The 19,928-nt window shown below is 50.1% G+C and overlaps 3 protein-coding genes across 3 annotated transcripts in view; 2 read left to right on the top strand and 1 right to left on the bottom strand.

Moving 5' to 3' along the window:
* Positions 1–12,091: 12,091 nt before the first annotated feature.
* Positions 12,092–15,443, top strand: LOC135810090 (E3 ubiquitin-protein ligase TRIM71-like). Its single transcript, XM_065323556.1, has one exon. The coding sequence runs from the start codon at positions 12,356–12,358 to the stop codon at positions 14,660–14,662; it is 2,307 nt and encodes a 768-aa protein (XP_065179628.1). The 5' UTR covers positions 12,092–12,355; the 3' UTR covers positions 14,663–15,443.
* A 95-nt stretch (positions 15,444–15,538) lies between these two features.
* Positions 15,539–19,279, bottom strand: LOC135810091 (E3 ubiquitin-protein ligase TRIM45-like). The gene has a single exon (XM_065323557.1). It carries the CDS (start codon positions 18,496–18,498, stop codon positions 16,210–16,212), a length of 2,289 nt encoding a protein of 762 aa, XP_065179629.1. The 5' UTR covers positions 18,499–19,279; the 3' UTR covers positions 15,539–16,209.
* A 22-nt stretch (positions 19,280–19,301) lies between these two features.
* LOC135810092 (serine/threonine-protein kinase PAK 1-like) overlaps positions 19,302–19,928 on the top strand; it is a 15,326-nt gene continuing 14,699 nt past the window's right edge. Inside the window, exons 1-3 of the mRNA XM_065323558.1 lie at positions 19,302–19,463; positions 19,562–19,657; positions 19,859–19,928. The exon at positions 19,859–19,928 is cut by the window's right edge and continues 31 nt beyond it. Coding sequence (XP_065179630.1) covers position 19,463; positions 19,562–19,657; positions 19,859–19,928 — 167 coding nt within the window. The 5' untranslated portion in view covers positions 19,302–19,462. The remainder of the gene's footprint in view (positions 19,464–19,561; positions 19,658–19,858) is intronic.

Here is a 19,928-nt window from a genome sequence, read left to right as displayed (position 1 = left end):
CGTGCACAAAGCAAAACAAGCCGGGACTATCCAGTCTTGGTTTGCAGATGACTCCGCAGCGGCGAGTGTGTTGCGTAGGCTCCGTCGTTGGTGGGACATCTTGGCAAGTGATGGCCCAGCTTATGGATATTTCCCAAATGCATCAAAATCGATTCTGGTGGTGAAGGAGCGCTGCTATCGTGAGGCACTTGAGCTGTTCAGCGACACCAGTGTCGTCGTTACGTGTAATGGAGCTCGGTACCTGGGGGCAGCCATCGGCTCAGCTGATTTCAAGGGGAACTTTGTATTGACTAAGGTCCGGGAGTGGGCTGATGAGCTAACTCGGTTGGCTGATTTCGCTCGCAGCCCCAGGCAGCATATTATGCATATGTCTCGGGCTTGAGAAGTCGCTGGGCTTTCCTATGCCGCGTTCAGTCTATTTCTCCGTCCCAGTTCCAGCCACTGGAGGACGTGATAACCACGAAGCTTATACCAGCAATGACAGGTCGGCCACCGCCTGGCACAGTGTTGAGGGAAGTACTAGCAATGCCCTGTCGTTTGGGTGGCCTGGGCCTGGTCAGCCCGATGACTTTGTGCGCCCAGTATGAGTCGTCTGTCGCCATCACAGCATCTCTCTCCCGGCGTATCGTGGATCGTGTTTCTGATATTGGGAATTCTCTGATTGGCATCCAGCGGGAGAAGGCGAAGAGGAAGAAGGAAGTGCGTCATAGCCAGGCGGAGTCGGCACGGCATATCAGCAATGATGCGTCGGACGCCTTGCGACACACCATTGTCCTCGCCCGTGAACTTGGCGCCTCGAGTTGGCTGACTTGCCGTCCATTGAAAAAGTATGGCTTTTCACTGAGCAAAGCTGAGTTCATGGACGGCTTGTGCCTCCGTTATAGTTGGATGCCGCCGAGGTTACCAACTCATTGCTCTTGTGGACGGGACAATGGTATTGACCATGCCTTGTCATGTCCCCTTGGTGGGTTTACCATTATCCGCCATAATGAGATCCGGGATGTAACAGCCTCTCTCCTTCAAGAGACCTGCCACAATGTCTGCATTGAGCCACTGCTGCAGCCACTCACTGGAGAGAGAATGAGATACAGGTCCGCTATTGTGGAGGAGCATGCGCGGCTTGATGTAGCGGTCAGTGGTTTGTGGGGCAGTCGTTTTGAGCGTACTTTACTTGATATACGGGTTTTTAATCCTCATGCACGCTCAAATCGATCTGCACCACACACCACTGTCTATCGGCGCCATGAAAAAGAAAAGCGGCGATGTTATGAAGAGAGAGTGAGAGAGGTGGAGCATGCGACGTTCATGCCTGTTGTGCTGTCGGCAAGTGGTGGCATGGGAAGAGCGGCGACATCACTCTATCGCCGAATCGCGTTGTTGAGAGCGGAAAGGAAGAAGGAGCAGTACTCCCACGTAATATCTTACATCAGATGCCGTCTCTCATTTGCCCTGTTGCGATCATGCATCATGTGTTTGCGGGGTTCACGGGTTTCTTTGCCGTGAGCGATCGGTTCGGCATCCGGAGTCTGCTGAGCTGGTTGTTGCTGAGGCCCAGGTTGCTCGCATGTGAGAATCTATAAATTGCAGCAGATTATTTTTATTATAAATACTGGACATGGATATGGAATTAAACTGTACTCAGTGACTTTTTACATTTTACGGGCTACGTTTTATTATTATTATTATTATTGTTGTAAAGCTTTCCTTTTGATCTTGTCTCTGATTGTTGTGACCTTTCCACAATAATTGTGTTGCATTGTCAAAAAAAAAAAAAAAAATTGACAAAGAAAGTAAAAGTGGGGAGGCTTCCTGCAGTTTCATAAACATTAAAGAGTAGAGCCCACACGCTCTCTGGAGTCTTCCATCAACACTGCAATAATTCAACTCATTTCACAATCATTATTACAACGTAAAAAATCGGTTGTGAGCAACACTGGCTCACACTCAAATAACTGCTTTTCACCAGAAAACTATTATATTTCAACGTTTCGGTCATGAAATAACCATCATCATTCCTGATGATGGTTATTTCATGACCGAAACGTTGAAATATAATATTTTTCTGGTGAAAAGCAGTTATTTGAGTGTGAGCCAGTGTTGCTCACAACCGATTTTTTACTTATGAAGCTGCGTGATGCGTCCTACAAGATTTTATTATTACAACGTTTAGGCAAATTGCCTTCATCAGGTTCACAATGATGTAAGTAAGTAAATTATCGTGTCCGTTCCCGAAGGGAACTCACGACGGCCGCTAACACCCGATAAACCCTAGCGGCAGATGCAGCGCCTAACGGTGGGGGTGAGTGGATAAGTCTCACAACCACACAATGATGTGCAAGCTCCAAAACCAGCATTGATAGCTGGCATTCGGTCCGTTGAAACTTGCACGACCTGCAATACAAAAGATAACTATGACGAGCACGGCACGGCAAAACAGAAAAGCATGAATCAGAATAAGTACTGCAACAATCAGGACCCGGCATGGCAGAGACCAAATGACTGTATACTGAGGATTTGCTACCACGAAACTTACGCACGCGCTCCCGACTCTCACACACACACACTCTCACGATCACTATCGTCATCACTCAGCTCACCGTCTCCTTCACTACTGGAATCACCACTCCCTTCATCGTCCACTCCGGTTTGACCCTCCGCGTCCTCCTCGCTCACTTCGACCCGCGTCTCGCCACCACCATCACTGCAAGTTGCAATTGCCGCCGCTGTTGTCGTTCTCTCCTGTTGTATGGGTTTTATGTTCGCAGTGAACACTGGTGAATGCGTATTGCGTAAGTCCTGGTGTAATCTGCTGTTGATCTGCGTGGTCTTCCATTTTCCATCCTGAGTGGTGGATTCGATGTAGTTGTTGTGTATGTCATGAAGCATGTGGTGTTGTTGCCGTGATTGTTAATGCCTCTACTGACTCTGTAGGTAATTCCAATGCTGCAGTCAATACTGATTCCGACAGAGCACATGGCTAGTCGGCGTTACTCTCCATCTACAGACCCGGAAGGAGGAGGGTCAGGGGAGGCAAGGGTGCCGAAACCACCAGCGGTACCGCCCCAAGCAAGGCACCCGATCATCGGATGTCACAGATACAGATGCCCCAGGAGGCTGTACCAATGGCGGCGCCCCTCCAACACCGACGTCAGAGATGGAAAGGCGGACAGTGGCAGAGTACTCTCCGGCAGTGTGGGCAAAGGATGGTTTCCAGGCATCTCGTGCGTATGCCTCTCCGATTGTGTGTTGGGTGGGAGAATGTGAAGTGGTGTGTGTTGTTTGATGCGTGCGTTCATGTGCTGAACAGTCCTACCAACGTACCGACTAGCACACTGTCGCCATTCCAAGTTGTAGATAACATGACTGTGGTGGAGGGTCTCCTCGCCGAATATTTATAATTGGCAGAATTCGGTACTTTTTCTGGTAAGTTTCATGCATGTTTGGTATGTGGATAAAGAAATGGAGCAGAATTCGAGGAATTGTCCGTCATAAGGTTTGTATGGTTTTGCCAATTTCACTGCTTTTCAAGCAGAATCTGCCACATTTTCGAGCATTATCCGCCAATGCCTACTTCTTACTCTTTTCCTTTGTAGCCGTGGTAGGCTATAAAAACACTGTAATCGCCACGCAAAGTGGTCATTGGCTACCCCAGCAATGTATTGCTTCGAATAAAATAAATAACTAAATTGTGCCCACAATTTCCATGTTACAAATACATAAATATCTGTACCATCACTACCATGTGGATGTGTGCTTAGACGCTGTTTTTACCTCTCGTCTTGATTCACCATTCCACAAACGTAACGTCGTTACTGTAGTATTAGAAGACTGTATTATTACTCTTTCATTCTCATGCCAAACATGACACAACAGCTAACTCATACTAAAACAAGAATGACCAAAAACTAGTGACCTACACCACCGAAGCAGGAACCTAAAACTCTAACACACCAAGGAAAAACAAGCCCCCTCTACGCCTATGGATCACGGACTACAATCCCGATCCTAGCGTAGCGGCAAAAGATACATACTAGTACAAGTAGATGACAAAAGCGGTGCCGGTGTTAGATGACAGCTGCATACGGAGATTTTTGACCGAATCCTTTGTGCTTCGTGCTGCTCTGTTTTTTAATGCTCTACCTAATGACTTGAAATCCTCTTTGTTTACCTCTCAGTTCGATCGTGGTTTTAAGCGCTTATTGGATGATCCAGTTTGGTTTGAACGATATCGTGCAATTTTGTTTGACAACGTTGGCAACGTTAAGTCTCTCACCAGCTATATGTATATATTGCCCAGGTTCATTCAGCATACGTTTTTCCTCTTTTCTCTTTATGTTCACCACTCATCCCCTTTTTTTTTTGCTAAACATTTGAACATTTACACTGATGTATGAACATTTACACTGATGTATATTATACATTGTTTATTTTTTTATTTTTTTATATATATTTTTTTTGGTCCCATCGGCCTCTTCATATTTGTGCAGCTGCACTGTTGAGCTTCCGATGTAAAACAAAAATAATAATAATAATAATAATAATAATAATAATAATAATAATAATGACAGGCTCGGGCGTCAGTGGACTTCCGGGTGGTGCACTTCGAATTCGGCCATGCATTCTCACCACACCGTCGCTATCTAGCACAGGTGAGAGGTCTCGAAGTTTGCTGCTGCTGCTCACATTGCTGTGCTTCTGAAGGTTGCCAATTTCCTCCCGGAAGCTGTCTTGCTGTGCTTTCTTCCACCACAGCTTCTGGGCCTGCTGGTACTCCGATGGCAGCAACTCAGAGCAAGTGACTGTGGGCTTGCTTGACGCTTTCGCACGCAGGTTGTTGACGTATCTGACGATCCATGCTGTCGTTCTCATCAGCCGAATCCAGGATGAGAAGCGGCTGATATCTGGCAGGGCTAGCTGCGCTTCTTTGGTGACTACTGCAGTAAACTCTGCCTTCATCTCGGCTTGGTCGTCGCTGGTGGTAGTGTCTCGCCCAGGATTCTCTACTGGCCACTCAGACTCTGGCTTGGTCAGAAACTCAGGACCATGCGTCCAGATGTGCTGCGCTGCTGATGTTTCAGGTGGGGCTCTGGTTGCTGCATCTGCTGGGTTGCTGTGTGTCGGGACCCACCGCCATTGCGATACGTCAGTGAGCTCCTCAATCTCTCCGATACGATGTGCTACGAATGGCTTGAATCGACGGGCGTCTGCTCGGATCCATCGTAGGACAGTCATAGAGTCACTCCAGAGCACGATGCGGTCGATAGGTAGATCATGCTCTTTCCGGACGGTGTCGGCCATTCTGCTGGCCATCAGTGCAGCTTGCAGCTCCAGCCGCGGTATGGATACGGGTTTCAGTGGTGCAACACGGGATTTGCCAAACACGAATGCGACTCTGGTGCTGCCGTCAGGTAGCGATAGCCTGAAGTAGGCTGCTGCGGCAAATGCCGACTCACTGGCGTCTCCGAACACGTGAAGCTCCAGGTCCTTTCTGTCCGCAATAGCCGTGCAGTAGCAACGCGGAATTGACCTGCTTCCGAGGTTGTGCACTCCCGTCCACCAGTCCGTCCATCTTTGGACAAGAGGTCCTGGTAGGGGCTCGTCCCATCCGACGCCTGTGCGCCAAATGTCTTGTAGCAGAATGCGAGCCGACGTGGTGTAGTAGGTGAAGAACCCAAGGGGGTCGAACACAGACATCAGCTTGCGTAGGACTTCACGTTTTGTCACTTCTGTTGTGCTGCTTTGCTCCAGTCTACGGCTCAGACTAAAGCCGAACGCGTCTTCTCGTGGCAACCACTTCAGACCGAGTGTCTTCTCCACTACAGTCTCGTTGTCGCTGCTAATAGTGACTACTGATGGTGAGCATATATCTGGGGGTACGGCAGCAAGTGCATCAGGTGAGTTGCTGACCCAGCCTCTGATGGAGAAGCCTCCGGCTTCTTGGATTTGACTCACTTCCTTGATCCGTTGGGCTGCTTCTTCTGCCGTCGGCGTCGAGTCAAAGTAGTCGTCCATGTAGTGCTTGTCATGGATTGCAGTAACTGCATCTGGCGCGCTGTGCCGGAATTCGTCTGCATTTCTTCGCATTACATACTGGGCTGATGCTGGCGAACATACAGCGCCGAATGTCATGGCTCTCATCTGGTAGACATCAGGTTCACGGTCTCTGTCACTGCCTCGCCAAAGGAACCGCTGTGCAGGCTGATCGTCAGGTCGGATGTGCACTTGGTGAAACATCTGTCGGATATCCCCTCCGAACCCCACGCGGTGTTGTCTGAACTTGAACAGCACACTGGTGAGAGGGTTGAGATAGTCGGGGCCTGGCAGCAGGGCATCGTTGAGGCTGACCCCGTGGCTTGGCGCAGCTGCATCAAATACTAGGCGCAGCTTGCCTGGCTTGTTGGGGTTTGTCACTCCAAAATGTGGCAGGTACCACACTCTCTGAGAAGGCATCTGGAGCTGGGAGGGTGTGAGCTTGGTGGCGTATCCGTCGTCAATATACTGTGCAATCTTGGCGCAGTACGCTTCAGAGAATGCAGGGTTCCTGTCCATCTTGCGTTCAATGGACAGGAGGCGGCGCGTTGCCGACGTTTTACTCTCCGGTAGGCTTACGTCAGCGTCTCGCCACAGCAAGCCGGTCTCCCCACAGCAAGCCGGTCTCCCATCGTTCCCCGATACGTCTCGTGGTGGATTCCAGGATCCTTTCCGCCTTCGCTTCCTGTCGCCAGCGTATTTTCTCGCTGCGGACTTGTACACCGAACGATTCTGTGGTGAAGTAGTGCTTTACCTGTTGGTGGAGACCGATATCCGTGTCCTCAGCACTGCCTTCTTCCGCTGTGTCAAGTCGGGCATGCAGTACCTGATCAGCGCCACCGAGTTGGCCGTGTATCGACCACCCCAGCTTGCACCGGCTCAGTGTGGGTGCGTTGGGTGGGCCCTCGATCGTCTCCCTGGGCAAGATGACATAGCAGTTGTCCTGGCCAATCAGCAAGCGCGGCTTCTGTGTCGCGCTGAGCGGGATGTCTGCGCTGCTCACGTGTTGCCAACGCTGTCGCTGATGGTTGATGTCGACATGCTGGGCTGGTAGGTGCAGCTCACGCACAGTCCGGGCCGACAGCTGGAGGTCTCCGTCCTGACCGCTCACGGTGATTGTGACCTCCCTGGAGTCAGGATCTTGCTGGCACATATCGTTCGTCCATGCTAGCGTTAATGGCCTACATGGCCCTTCTGCGCCCACCTGCTTTGCGGTGTCTGAATCCAGCAGGGTGACCGTTGATGCTTCATCCAGTAGTGCGGCCGTGTTCACCACACCTTTCGGTCCGCGGATTGCTACCGGCACTGTCCTCAGAACGACTCTGCTTTGCTGCTGGGCGCTAGCTAGGTTCGTGCGTTCGACATCGTCCTTCCTCTTTGGTGGGTGCAGCATCGGATGGTGAAGCCGGTCACAGCCATCCTTCTTACAGGGTGTACTGTCAGGGCACTCTCTAGTGCGGTGGCCCTGGCCAAGGCAGGTGAAGCATCGTCGTTCTGTCTTGACCCATCTCCAGCGTTCGTTGCTCGTCTTGCGTGCGAATTCTCGGCACTCAGCCACCTTGTGGCCTGCCCGTCCGCAGAAGTCGCACTTTCTCTCGCTGGCCACGAAGGCAGTCTGCCGCTGGCCACTCTGTCGAGCAGTCGGTGGCGGCTTCATATTGCTGCCTGTTGACACACACTTTGCTGCCGTCGTGTCGAGTCTCCGAACACAACAGAGCGCATCTGCTCTCTTTGCGAGCCACTCTGCCAGTGTTTTCATTGTCACTGGATCTTTGCATTCTGCTACGTGCTCTCCCCATTGACGGGTCAAGCTGCTCGGTAGTTTCTGCACGATCTCCTGGCGGAGCTGCGGGTTAGCTAAGTGGCCTGAGCTCTTGAGGAGCTCCATGGTCGACACCAAGTTGCTAACCGAGTTCGCCAAGTCAATAAGCTGCTCGAAGTCGTCGTCTCGCAACTTAGGCATGGTCTTGACCTGGGCAATCATGGACTGGACCACATGGTCCGGCTGGCCGAACCGCATCTGGAGAGTGTGCATCACTCGATCAATGTTGTCCGGTACGACGAGCATTGACTTCACACTGTCCAAAGCCTTTCCCTTCAAGGCTCTCTGCAGACGGGTCATATTCTCCTGGTTGGAGAAACCACACTCTGCAGTGGAGGCCGTAAACGTCCGGTTGAACATCGGCCATGCTGTCGGATCACCGTTGAAGGCCGGCAGGTCTTTTGTGGCTGATTGTCTAGCCATCATTCTCCGCAGGTCCTTGTCCGAGGTGTTCTGGTGGGCTGGAGTGGTCGCCCTTGGTGGCGTCAGCTTGCCCGACAATACCTGGGCCAGCTGTGACACTGCCGATGCAACAGCTGTCTGTATGCTGTCACCTGATGTGGCCTGCGTCTGCAGGCTAGCAGGACCATCAGTACTTGCTGGTCGTTTCGGGGGTCCATCGTCACGGCACCCTGCTCCCACGCTCTTGGACGAAGGTAGATCGCATGTGGGGGTGTCAGCACCGGCCGCACCATGTGGCTCACTTTGCGCTTTAGTCTGCAGCTCGCGTCTTTCCCGGTTGGAAGGTGCCATGTCCACCTGCATGACTGCTAGTTGAGCTCTGGTCTCCTCCAGCTCGTACTCTAGATTCTGCACTTGGTCCTCCAGGTCGCATGACGTGCTGGTGAGCAGGCTGATGCGATGGTCTCTGGCTACCAAGTCACTTTGGAGACGGTCGTTGCTTGCTTCGGCCTTGGCAAGATCTCCCTCCAGGGACTTGATCACCTGCACCTGGTCAGCATGCCTCGCGTCTTCCTGGAAGATCCGCTGCTTCAGGGTTGCAATCGTCTGTTGCTGTAGCTGGAGTTCGTCTTTCAGTCGTCTTTTTTCTTCAAGCTCCACAGTGAGCTTGTCGTCATACGCTCGCTCAATGGAGCCAGTGTTCTGTCGGCATAACTTCAGCTGCCCCTCCAACTCCTGGATCCTTATCTCCGCAGCACACAGAGGCTGCACAAGGCTGGTGGCTGGAATTACTGCTGGAGTAGCCGCGTCATGTGGGTCACTGTCCGTGTACCCCTGGGCTGGCATGACACTTTGAGCCACTTCGACCTCCTCGTGCTGTGGGTGCTGTTCTGCGTCTTGAGCAGATACTGGTTCTTCACCGTCCCTCACGAAGTAGTGTGACCCTCTCGCTGTGGCCGTAGTCGAGCACGGGTGCTGCTGTGCCTCCGTTGTCGACCTCCTCGTCGGCCTGAATCGCCGCCAGGTCCGCGGCGAGCTGGAGATTGGAGAGTCTCTTCTCGCTTTCCAGCCTATGGCTTCTCGCCTCCTCTTCACGCTGCGCTGCCACCAGCTCCGCTTTCCGCTTCCTGGCTTCAGCAGCACTGCTCGAAGAGCGTCGAGAAACACTCGAGAATCGGCCCAGTGTCGAGGAGGAGATACTTTCGGTTTCCTCCGCGACGCTGCCTGCGACAACGTTACTGATATTGTCGCTCCTGCTGCAACAAGTCGGCTTCACTTTCCGGCCTTTGGTCTCACGTTGAGATCGCCTGAGCTGTTCACTGTGCCGCTTGTCGACGTCCATTATCTTTCCGTCCGGCTGGTTCGAATCCGGCTCTCGAAGGACCAATGTTTTTACCTCTCGTCTTGATTCACCATTCCACAAACGTAACGTCGTTACTGTATTATTAGAAGACTGTATTATTACTCTTTCATTCTCATGCCAAACAGCTAACTCATACTAAAACAAGAATGACCAAAAACTAATGACCTGCACCACCGAAGCAGGAACCTAAAAACTCTAACACACCAAGGAAAACAAGCCCCTCTACCCTACGGATCACGGACTACCGATCCTAGCGTAGCGGCAAATGATACATACTAGTACAAGTCGATGACAAAGCGGTGCCGGTGTTAGGTGACCTGGTGACAGCTGCATACGAATTAGGGCTCAAACGGTCACGGTTTTACCCCTGACGATTAACTGCTAAGCTAACGGTCGGTTAACCGGTTATAACCTATAAGCCACGGCAATCCTGCGGACTCTTTTTTAACCGTATATTTGACTATACTCATTCAAAAAATGTACCCTGTTCAGTACAACGCGCACTTGTGCATTCTCTTGCATGCTCATTCATACATACTCTCACAGCAAGTGACCAGATATGACCGAGTTGACAGCCCAGAAATTGCGTACCCGTGCGACAGCCCGCGAAAGTGCACACTTTGCAACGACCTGATACTTGAAAAATTGACTGAAAAGTTACTGCGCAACCGTTATCTTTATCGGTTAACCGTTAATTCTTCGTAACCGGTCTGAAACCGGTTAATCGGACTAATCGTTTGAGCCCTAATACGAATGCATGAAAGGGGTCAGACAGTTCATGATTGTATCATGTGTAGTTCTACCGGCAGTTGTAACTGGAGCCGACTGAATATCAATACATCAATAGCAGTGTTAGTCATACATAAAGCCCAGACTACAGAAAGTGTAGCAGTGGATGCAAAGTAAGTACTTAGTTGCATACGACGGGTGTTGCTTGTCGCCAACGTCGTCTACGGGGGCAACAGTGACTTTGAAAGTGATCCACCAACTCAACCAAGGGCGTAGTCAAGCGTTCTGCACGAAGGAGAATCGCGGATGTGGAGTGAAGGAACTGGCATCTCGCGGAGTGCCTGACATACAGTACAATCATGTAACTAGTAAACACCATTATGTACAGGCGCCCTTCCAGTCGGAGAAATGAAGGGAGAAAAGGGGCGACAATGATTAGCACAGGACACAGAACACAATACTGCTACACCATGGCGAGGCTGCGTCAGAGTACTGAATGTAGTCCTCGAGACGAGACATGTGGACAAAGAAGTTTGTCCCTGGCAGACCAGGGAACCAGGAAGGTCTTAGATCTGGAACCCTGGACATTATGTCTTGCTTACGGAGGCAGGGTCGAACACAGCACGTACCTTCAGGAGTTGATAGCAGTTGAATACGGACAGACTGCGAGGCTCCGAGATGAACAGGGAGCCTGAGTCAAAGCCATCAACACGGTGACGTGCTGCGTCAGATGTTTCCGAGGCAATTGGGATTGAATCCCTAAGCCTGCAGAACCTCCAGAACATTGGCAACACGCCATGTCCTGGCAGGCCAGCAGTAGTAGATGTCGGGCATCAAATGGGTGGTCACTACATCAGCCTGACCAAGACTCCGAGAGGCTCTCTCTCTCTCTCTCTCTCTCTCTCTCTCACTTTCTCTCTCTCTCTCTCTCTCTCTCTCTCTCTCTCTCTCTCTCTCTCTCTCACAAACTTTCTCTCTCTCTCTCTCTCTCTCTCTCTCTCTCTCACAAACTCTCTCTCTCTCTCTCTCTCTCTCTCTCTCTTCTCTCTCTCTCTCTCTCTCTCTCTCTCTCTCTCTCTCTCTCTCTCTCTCTCTCTCTCTCTCTCTCTCTCTCTCTCTCTCTCTCTCTCTCTCTCTCTCTCTCCCCCCCCTGTTTGCTCGCAGTTATTAGTATCCTATTCTCTTACTATGTGCTTCCATAGCCTTTACTTTGTTCTTCCATAGCCACTTCTAGGCCAAGCCTTCGCCGTCATTTTATTGGGTTGTCATCCCGTTTGAATGTGCGAAGTGAAATATAAACCAAACCAACCTTTTCGAGCATTATCCGCACACCCCTACCAGTGGCCATGCAGCCGTACTCCTCGTAGCACGTATCGCTGCTGCTGGTCGCATGATCCTCGCCTCGGATCATCATGATTCAGATTGTGCACGGCATGCAACGACTCACGTTCTGTAGGCGCTGAGGGCGCCGGCCCCGGTCAATCGACCGGATTTCCATGTCCGATACAGACCTGTAGATAGCGCCGCGACTCCGACCATGGCGGCGGGTCCCATGACTACGACTCGTAGTCAGTCTGTACTGTGCACGTGTGCATATGTGGTGATCTTGGGTGATGCATGCACGATGCATGGCGAGCCGCTGCATCATCATGCTTCCGATCGAGTCCAACGCCACTGACTGCCTGGCAAAACTAGTCCTGTGTAAAACTAAAAGTGTGTTGTCCTACATCAGTACAATCATCATGTCATTATTATTACAATAATTATTAGGCTACGGTCCGGACGTCGACGCGACGGGCACGCACGGCAAGCCGTGCACGCGTGATCAACGATTTCGAACAAGCCGGAGCCTAGTTACAACAGTACAGTACACAAAATTGTGGAAAGCAGACACAACGGCTCGGATGTTGTGTTCTATATTATGGTTGGCAATAGCGGTGGAAGTACTACTAGTTGTAACGGGAGCTCGCCCCGTCTGGCTTGGGCAGTGGCATAGGCTGTGAAAGGCAATGTCCTGGGCCGACAGACAGCATCGCTATGATGGAAACCAGCCAAAGGAGGAGATGTCCAATCGATGGTCATGCTGTGGCTGTGGTGGGGAGCTGCTGGATGCCAGGTTATTGCCTTGTTTACATTCAGTTTGTATGAAGTGCAGGGCCGCTGGCACAGCAAGGAACAAAGATGGATCGTTCACCTGCGGGACATGTGCCTACATCGTTGGTCCTCGCCAAATGGACACTCTGCAAGTGGACTATTTGGCGGTGGACTATGTGGCGCTGCAGAAACTGCGTAATCCACACCAGTCCAACAACTGCGACGAGTGTGTTGATCCAGAAATAGCCAGCCATCGCTGTGTCAGTTGTAGTCAGTTTCTGTGCACTTTCCATGAAACAGCTCATAGACGTAGCAAAGCTACTCATGATCATAAAACCATTCCTCTCAGCCAACTCCAGTCATCCAGGGCAGCAACTGCTACTGGTGGAAAGGTACCCGTTGATATTGCTGAACTGGCTGTAGCACGCAGTCCATTGATGTGTGTCCATCACAAACAGAAAGAACTGGAGCTGTATTGTGAGAGCTGTTCTCAGTGTATATGCAGAGATTGTGTATTGGTGGATCACAAATCGCATGAATACACGTTCATACCAAACGCCATCAAAAGAATGAAGATGTGGAAGGATGTTCCACATTTGGACCAGATGGTGACACAGTTTGAAGCCACACTGAGGAGCATCGAGTGGTCCAAGGAGATTCTCGCCACCAATTTTCATGCAACGAGCAAGAACATGGAGAAAGCTGCAATTGAAGCCAAGCAACGTGTTGATGCTCGACTGAAGGAGCTCCTTTCAGATGTGGACAGAGTCTACCAAAAGAAGAGCATTGCTCTGGAGAATCAAGAGATAGCATTGAAACAACTGCAGGAGAATGTGATGTGTGCGTCAGATTTTGCGAAGTCAATGGTGGAATGCGCCAGCCCATCGCAGCGACTTATCCTGAACGGCTTAGTGGATGCTCGTTTGAAGAGCTTGCTGCAGGCCTCGCGGAAAGAGTCCACCCTCGCCCATGATGACGGATCTTTATCAGCAGTGCTTGATCTCTCTGATGTAAAGGATTCTCTGAAGCAGTTTGGTCGCGTGGCGTCCACAGTCGCAAGTGGAGAGAGCAGCCTACGTCTTCCAGCTAACTGCTATACTGGCCTACCCGTCACAGCCACTGTCAACCTGGCAGATGCAAGCGGACACCCTACATCAAATATCAACAGCGGTGCTATCAGCTGCACAGTTTGTGCTCCCGATGGCAGAGTTCGAAAAGTAATCTGCGTTACTGTTGAGAGCTGCAGAGCCATTTTCAACTTCATCCCCGCATGCGGACCAGGCAAATACGCTGTGAATGCTACCATTGCTGGACTTCCCGCTAAAGCTTCGCCAGCCATTGCCAATGTGTTGAAACCACCATGGATCTTCGGTTACATTTCCAAATCATACGCACTGAGCCTGACCCATGGAGTCAAAGATACCGGCATCCAGCTGTCCTCGACTGGGCTACACGCTAAAGTTGAGGATGAGGAGGAACAAGCGGAAACGGGTCAACGAAGACGTGCGGGGATGGCCTACCGAAACCAGCAGTGCAGAACAGACACACCACAAAGGCTGATTGCTGCAGCGAAGGAGATACCTAAAATGGCCAATGGACCTGCAATAATGTGGTGTATCAAGTTTGAACTGCCCAATGTCGGCAAGGGAGAAGAGATCTCAGACCCGGCAATCGGTGTTGGATTCTTTGTGAACGCACAATCAGAGAACAGGTTGGCTTCGGTTAACTTTGGGGATGACTTCAATGACCATGGCAGCGGTGCTGTAACTCTCTTCTCAACGGGGAATGCTGTGTGTGGTCAGACGCGGTGCTACAACCCACCTCGTACCTGTCATCATACCGATGATGGAGATGCTGAACCAAAGTTCAAATTCCGTAACGGTGATGAACTGCGCCTGGAGTATATCACTGAAAGTGACTTTCTGGTCGTCACACAAGCATCCAGTGATGTCAAGTATGTCATTGACGTTCAGAAATCATCAAGGAAAGTCCTTCCAGTTGCCAGTGACATCAACACGGCATTTGAGCAACTCCAGCTGCCCGAGCAGGGTCCGAACTACGGCGGTCAGGTTCGTCGCAAAGTTAGAACCAGCCACCCTCCAGCATGTAGGACTCGACCTGCGCGTTCTCAGCAGTTTGGTGCGATTTCAAGCATCTGTCCGGCTGTGTGGCTGTCAGCCAAATTTGCCGGAGACGTTTACCTGTCGTTTCCGGCTGATTAGTGCAACTCAGTTGTTCAGCTACAGCCGGTGAAACCCACGCCAGGATGTGAGAACTAACTTCAATGTTTGAATACAAGTTCAAGTATGATCCATTTCATCATTTTTACTTCATCCCTTGATGCAACACACTATCACATGTACGAAGTGTTTTTTTGCATCTATATCTACATATATCTACATGTACATGAATTACACTCCTGTACAAGTATATTTACAGTGCGTTTGAGAATTGGACTGAGGCATATGGAAAAATCATGTTTGTGATATGTGTCATGTGATACCAATCATACCATCACTGCTCTCACCGTCGATTTAGTTTAGTGCCTGGCAGCCTGGCACCTTTTTTACTACTGTTCAACGACTACAATTTACTTGTAGTTAATTTTCCCCCAGAGAAGTGCTGACCAGTCCGCTCAATATTACTGATTACTTCTGTTCGAGAGTGTTCATCCGTTGGCAACATTCTGTACATGTGCTTCCTCTGGACCGACGCAGTCTCGTTGCCAGACTCTCTGTCAATGATACCACATCGCACACTAGAATTCTCTCCCCCCCCCCTCTTACCTTGCATGGCAGGCAATTTTTCGGTGTATTTTGGTTTGGGAGCAGACCACTAGTTACCATAAACGGCGCCAATTTGCACTTTACAATTCTAATTTGCTTTGCACATGTGCGGTATTTTCAGTGATCTCCCACATTTTAATTCCTTTGTTCTCTTAATGTCAGCCCTCTTGATGTAAACATTTAGTACCTTCCTTTTCCTAAAACATGCAGAGTTTCAGCCCGAGTTGAATTTGACCAGGTTGAAATTACCGCGTAAACAAACGCGCATGCACACAATTTACTCTTCCTTCATAATGCCGTTATGCAAGGGAATAGGCTGAAAACACCTTTGTCTGAACCGTCTATGCGCTGGGACACGCGCGTGTGTGTGTGTGTGTGTGTTGGTGTTTTGATTTCGTAAAAAAAACCGGAGCAAAACCGGAGCATACGGAATTTACAAAATTAAAATGACTACGAAATATAATTGATTTACAGTAATGTAGATGCAAAAACACAGAGTTTCGTGCATGTGATAGTGTGCTGTATCAAGCCTAAACAGTAAAGGGATTGTATTGTATGTACTGTATTTATTCATATTTCTCTAGGGCAGTCCCCACAGACCTATGGTCTCCTTACTGGGTACCCTAGCCAATCTAGGATTGCGATACGAAATTGACTTGGTGAAGCAGCAAGGCAGACCGATGCCGGAACTGAGTTCCAGCGGCTAAGAAAGAAAGAGAGGAATATCCAAATCGAGAGGAGGCTCGTGGCAGTACAAGTCCAAGCGAGACTTGAGACCTTGAGCAGGTGTGGCTACGTGCCTCAGAATTGGCACGAAGGCAGAAAAGGCGGCACAGAAGTGGACTGGCAGAAGAATGAAAACACATCTGAATACTTAAGGGAGAACGGATGAAGTAAAATGATGACCTGGAACATATTCAAACACCAAGGTCCTCACATCCTGGCGTGGGTTTCACCGGCTGTAGCTGAACAACTGAGTTGCACTAATCAGCCGGAAACGACAGGTAAACGTCTCCGGCAAATTTGGCTGACAGCCACACAGCCGGACAGATGCTTGAAATCACACCAAACTCCTGAGAACGCGCAGGTTGAGTACCAACTGTGCCACCACAGGATAAGTGCACACCATGCTGTGGCAGCTGGCGTGGCTTGAATGCCGTGTCGATGTCACTGTCAAGTGGCAGGACCTTCTTGGACGGAGTCAGAAGGTCAACTACGTACTTCACATTGCTGTGTGGTTGGGTGACGACCAGAAAGTCACGTTCTGGGATATACTCCAGGGTCAGCTCATCACCATTGCGAAACTTGAACTTTAGTTCAGCATCCCCCCTATCGGTATGATGCCCGGCATGCGGTGGGTTGTAGCACAGCGTCTTGCCACACACAGCATTGCCCGATGAGAAGAGAGTGACAGCAAAACTGGCATAGCTATTGAAATCACTTCCAGTGTTATTTCTAAAAGATGCTTTCATTGTCTCTGATTGTACGTTCACAAAGAATCCAACGCCAATTGCCGGGTCTGAGATCTCTTCTCCATTGCCGGCATTGTGCTGCTCTAACTTGATACACCACTTTATCGCAGGTCCAATGACTTTTTTGGGCATTTCCTTCATTGCGGCGACAACCCTATGGGGTTTGTTTTCGCGCAGCTTCGCTGGCAATCCATATTGATTCATGTCCGCTGGCTCCTCATCTTCCAATGTGGCGCGCAGCCCAGTTGACGACAGCTGGATGCCGGTAACTTTAACTCTATGGGTCTGGCGCAGTGCAGTTGATTTGGAAACGTGGCCGAAGGTCCACGGTGGTTTTGACACATTGGCAATGGCTGGCGAAGCTTTAGCGGGAAGTCCAGCAATGGTAGCATTCACAGAGTATTTGCCTGGTCCGTGTGTGGGAGTGAAGTTGAACATGGCTTTGCAGTTCCCAACCGTAATACTGCTTACTTCTTGAACTTTGCCATCAGGAGTAGAAACTGTACAGCTAATAGCACTGCTGTTGATATTTGATGTAGGGTGTCCGCTTGCATCTGCCAGGTCCACGGTGGCTGTGACGGGCAAGTCAGTATAGCAGTTAGCTGGAAGACGTAGGCTGCTCTCTACGCTAGTGGCTGTGGACGTCACACGACCAAACTGCTTCAGAGAATCCTTTACATCACAGAGATCAAGCACTGCTGATAAAGATCCGTCATCATGGGCGAGGGTGGACTCTTTCCGCGAGGCCTGCAGCAAGCTCTTCAAACGAGCATCCACTAAGCCGTTCAGGATAAGTCGCTGCGATGGGCTGGCGCATTCCACCATTGACTTTGCAAAAGCTGACGCACACATCACATTCTCCTGCAGTCGTTTCAATGCTATCTCTTGATTCTCCAGAGCAATGCTCTTCCTTTGGTAGACTCTGTCCACATCTGAAAGGAGCTCCTTCAGTCGAACGTCAACAAGCCGCTTGGCTTCAATGGCAGCTTTCTCCATGTTCTTGCTCGTTGCATGGAAATTGGTGGTGAGAGTCTCCTTGGACCGTTCAATGCTCCTCAGTGTTGCTTCAAACTGTGTCACCATCTTGTCCAACCGTGGAACATCCTGCCACATCTTTGTTGTTTTGATGGCGTTTGGTATGAATGTGTATTCATGCAACTTGTGATCCACCAATACACAATCTCTACAGATACACTGAGAACAGCTCTCACAATACAGCTCCAGTTCTTTCTGTTTGTGATGGGCACACATCAATGGACTGCGTGCTACAGCCAGCTCAGCAAGATCAATGGGTACGTTTCCACCATCAGCAGTTGCTGTGCTGGCTGATTGGAGTTGACTGAGAGGAATGGTTTCATGGTCATGAGTAGCTTTGCCACGTCTATGAGCTGTTTCATGGAATGTGCACAGAAATTGACAGCATCTGGCACAGCGATGGCTGGCTACCTCCTCTAGAGCACACTCGTCGCAGTTGTTGGACTGCTGCGGATCACGCAGTTTCTGCAGCGCCACATAGTCCTGCGCCAAATAGTCCACTGGCAGTGTGGCACTGTTCCCTTGTCGAGGGTCGACGATATACCCACACTGTCTGCAGGTAAACGATCCATCTCTGTTGTTAGCTGTGCCTGCGACCCTGCACTTAGCACAAATCGAGTGTAAGCAAGGCAATAACTTGGCATCTATCAACTCACCATTGCACATGCAACAGGACCATCGGGTGGGAACTGGTTCCTTTGCTTTGGGCTGCGTGCTTCCGACTCCCAGCGGCCGTTGGCATTGCCGTTTGGCCCGCAGGGGCATTCTCTTTTTCAATGGTGCTAACGACAGTACGAGTACTGTTCCGATCAGACGAACTGGAGTAGAATCCCGTACTCGTATCGCAAGACGCCACACAGAAATCAAGTCCAGACTGCTTTCGACAGCGCTAGCGCGCGCCTGTACTCTTACCAGCTCAGTAATATTTCGTCAACAATGGTCAAGGATTCAAACCAGAGAGTCGTTATCATGGTTGGTTATACATGTACGACTCCCTGATTCATTGAATCAAACAACTGCAGATCCACAGCATTCACTGTCCGAAACCCTTCCGGTGGCCGAGGCGAGGACCACAACCACATACATTGTAACTCATAAAGTCGCGAAAGTCAGACAGTAACCATGATAACACACACACAAACATTCTTTGTCGACCTCTTTTTTTATGTACAGGCACATCAAACATTCAAAGTCATCGTGAATAATGCAGACCGGGCCTAGCGCTATTATACTATTTATAGCATGCTACTAGTACTACATCAGTCACGTACTAGTATTCATGTAGATCTACGCGACCTAGTACTAGTACAGTAGTAGTACCTCTATACTTGGTAGGTCTACAAGTGTACTACTAGTAGTACATGAGTCATGACATTGTAGTACAATCATGTACTACAGTACTACTGATAGTACTGTACTGAGTAGACCTACTGACAGTAATAATGTCTGTATGACTGTGTAGTGTAGATCTACAGTACATGTACACGCTAAACAGACTCCATACCAGGCATTTTTAGTTTTTACGAAAAATTATTACCGTACAACCGTGTTGAAGAAGAAGTCTTGTTCCTCATGGCGGCCAAGTATATGTTGCTCGACATCAAGCATCGCTAGCGGACTGGTGGAGGTAGGCAGGCGACTGCGGAGAGAACGCTCGATAACGTTAGCAGCTGCACTGGGCTGCCCATCGATGCTGGTGCAGCTCTAGGTCGTTCGTCAGTAGCCAGCCAGTACGTAGGCCATCATCATGGTTTTCAGTGTGTTTTTCCTGCTGACGGCAGGGATTGCACTGATTGTCCTCCCCAAATTGGCTTATTGATTGCTGCAGTGTCTTCAGGCGGTGGAAAAGGTGCAGGAGCTGGCGATAGGGATGAGAAGGAGGGCAAGCAAGACAAAAAGGGAGGATGGTTCAGCCGGTCCAAAGGTAAGGTGGATCGTTGAGATAGAACTAGGAGATGGAGTTGTGGCAATTCCTGCTGTAAGAAGGTCGGGAAGAGTATCAGCGTGCACAGTCAATCCATGCACCAAACCTTCTGGAGGATGCGGGGAGTTCGTGCCGCCTGTTCCACATTTCTCGATGTCGTGTCATAGAATGTGTCTATGTACATGTACGTGTCCCGCACAGGGGGAGCAAGCAAAGCCAAGCACGGATTGGAGATCGGTTTGCCACACAGCTTCGAACACATGGTTCACGT

This window comes from Sycon ciliatum, chromosome 2 (genome assembly GCF_964019385.1).
Source record: "Sycon ciliatum chromosome 2, ocSycCili1.1, whole genome shotgun sequence".
Lineage (NCBI taxonomy): Eukaryota > Metazoa > Porifera > Calcarea > Leucosolenida > Sycettidae > Sycon > Sycon ciliatum.
This window is presented reverse-complemented; position numbering and strand designations above follow the sequence as displayed.

What these genes read in the sequence shown, in the direction of transcription:
- LOC135810090 (XM_065323556.1), top strand. Translation starts at nt 12,356, where the DNA reads ATGTCCTGGGCCGACAGACAGCATCGCTATGATGGAAACCAGCCAAAG.
- LOC135810091 (XM_065323557.1), bottom strand. Translation starts at nt 18,498, where the DNA reads ATGCCCCTGCGGGCCAAACGGCAATGCCAACGGCCGCTGGGAGTCGGA.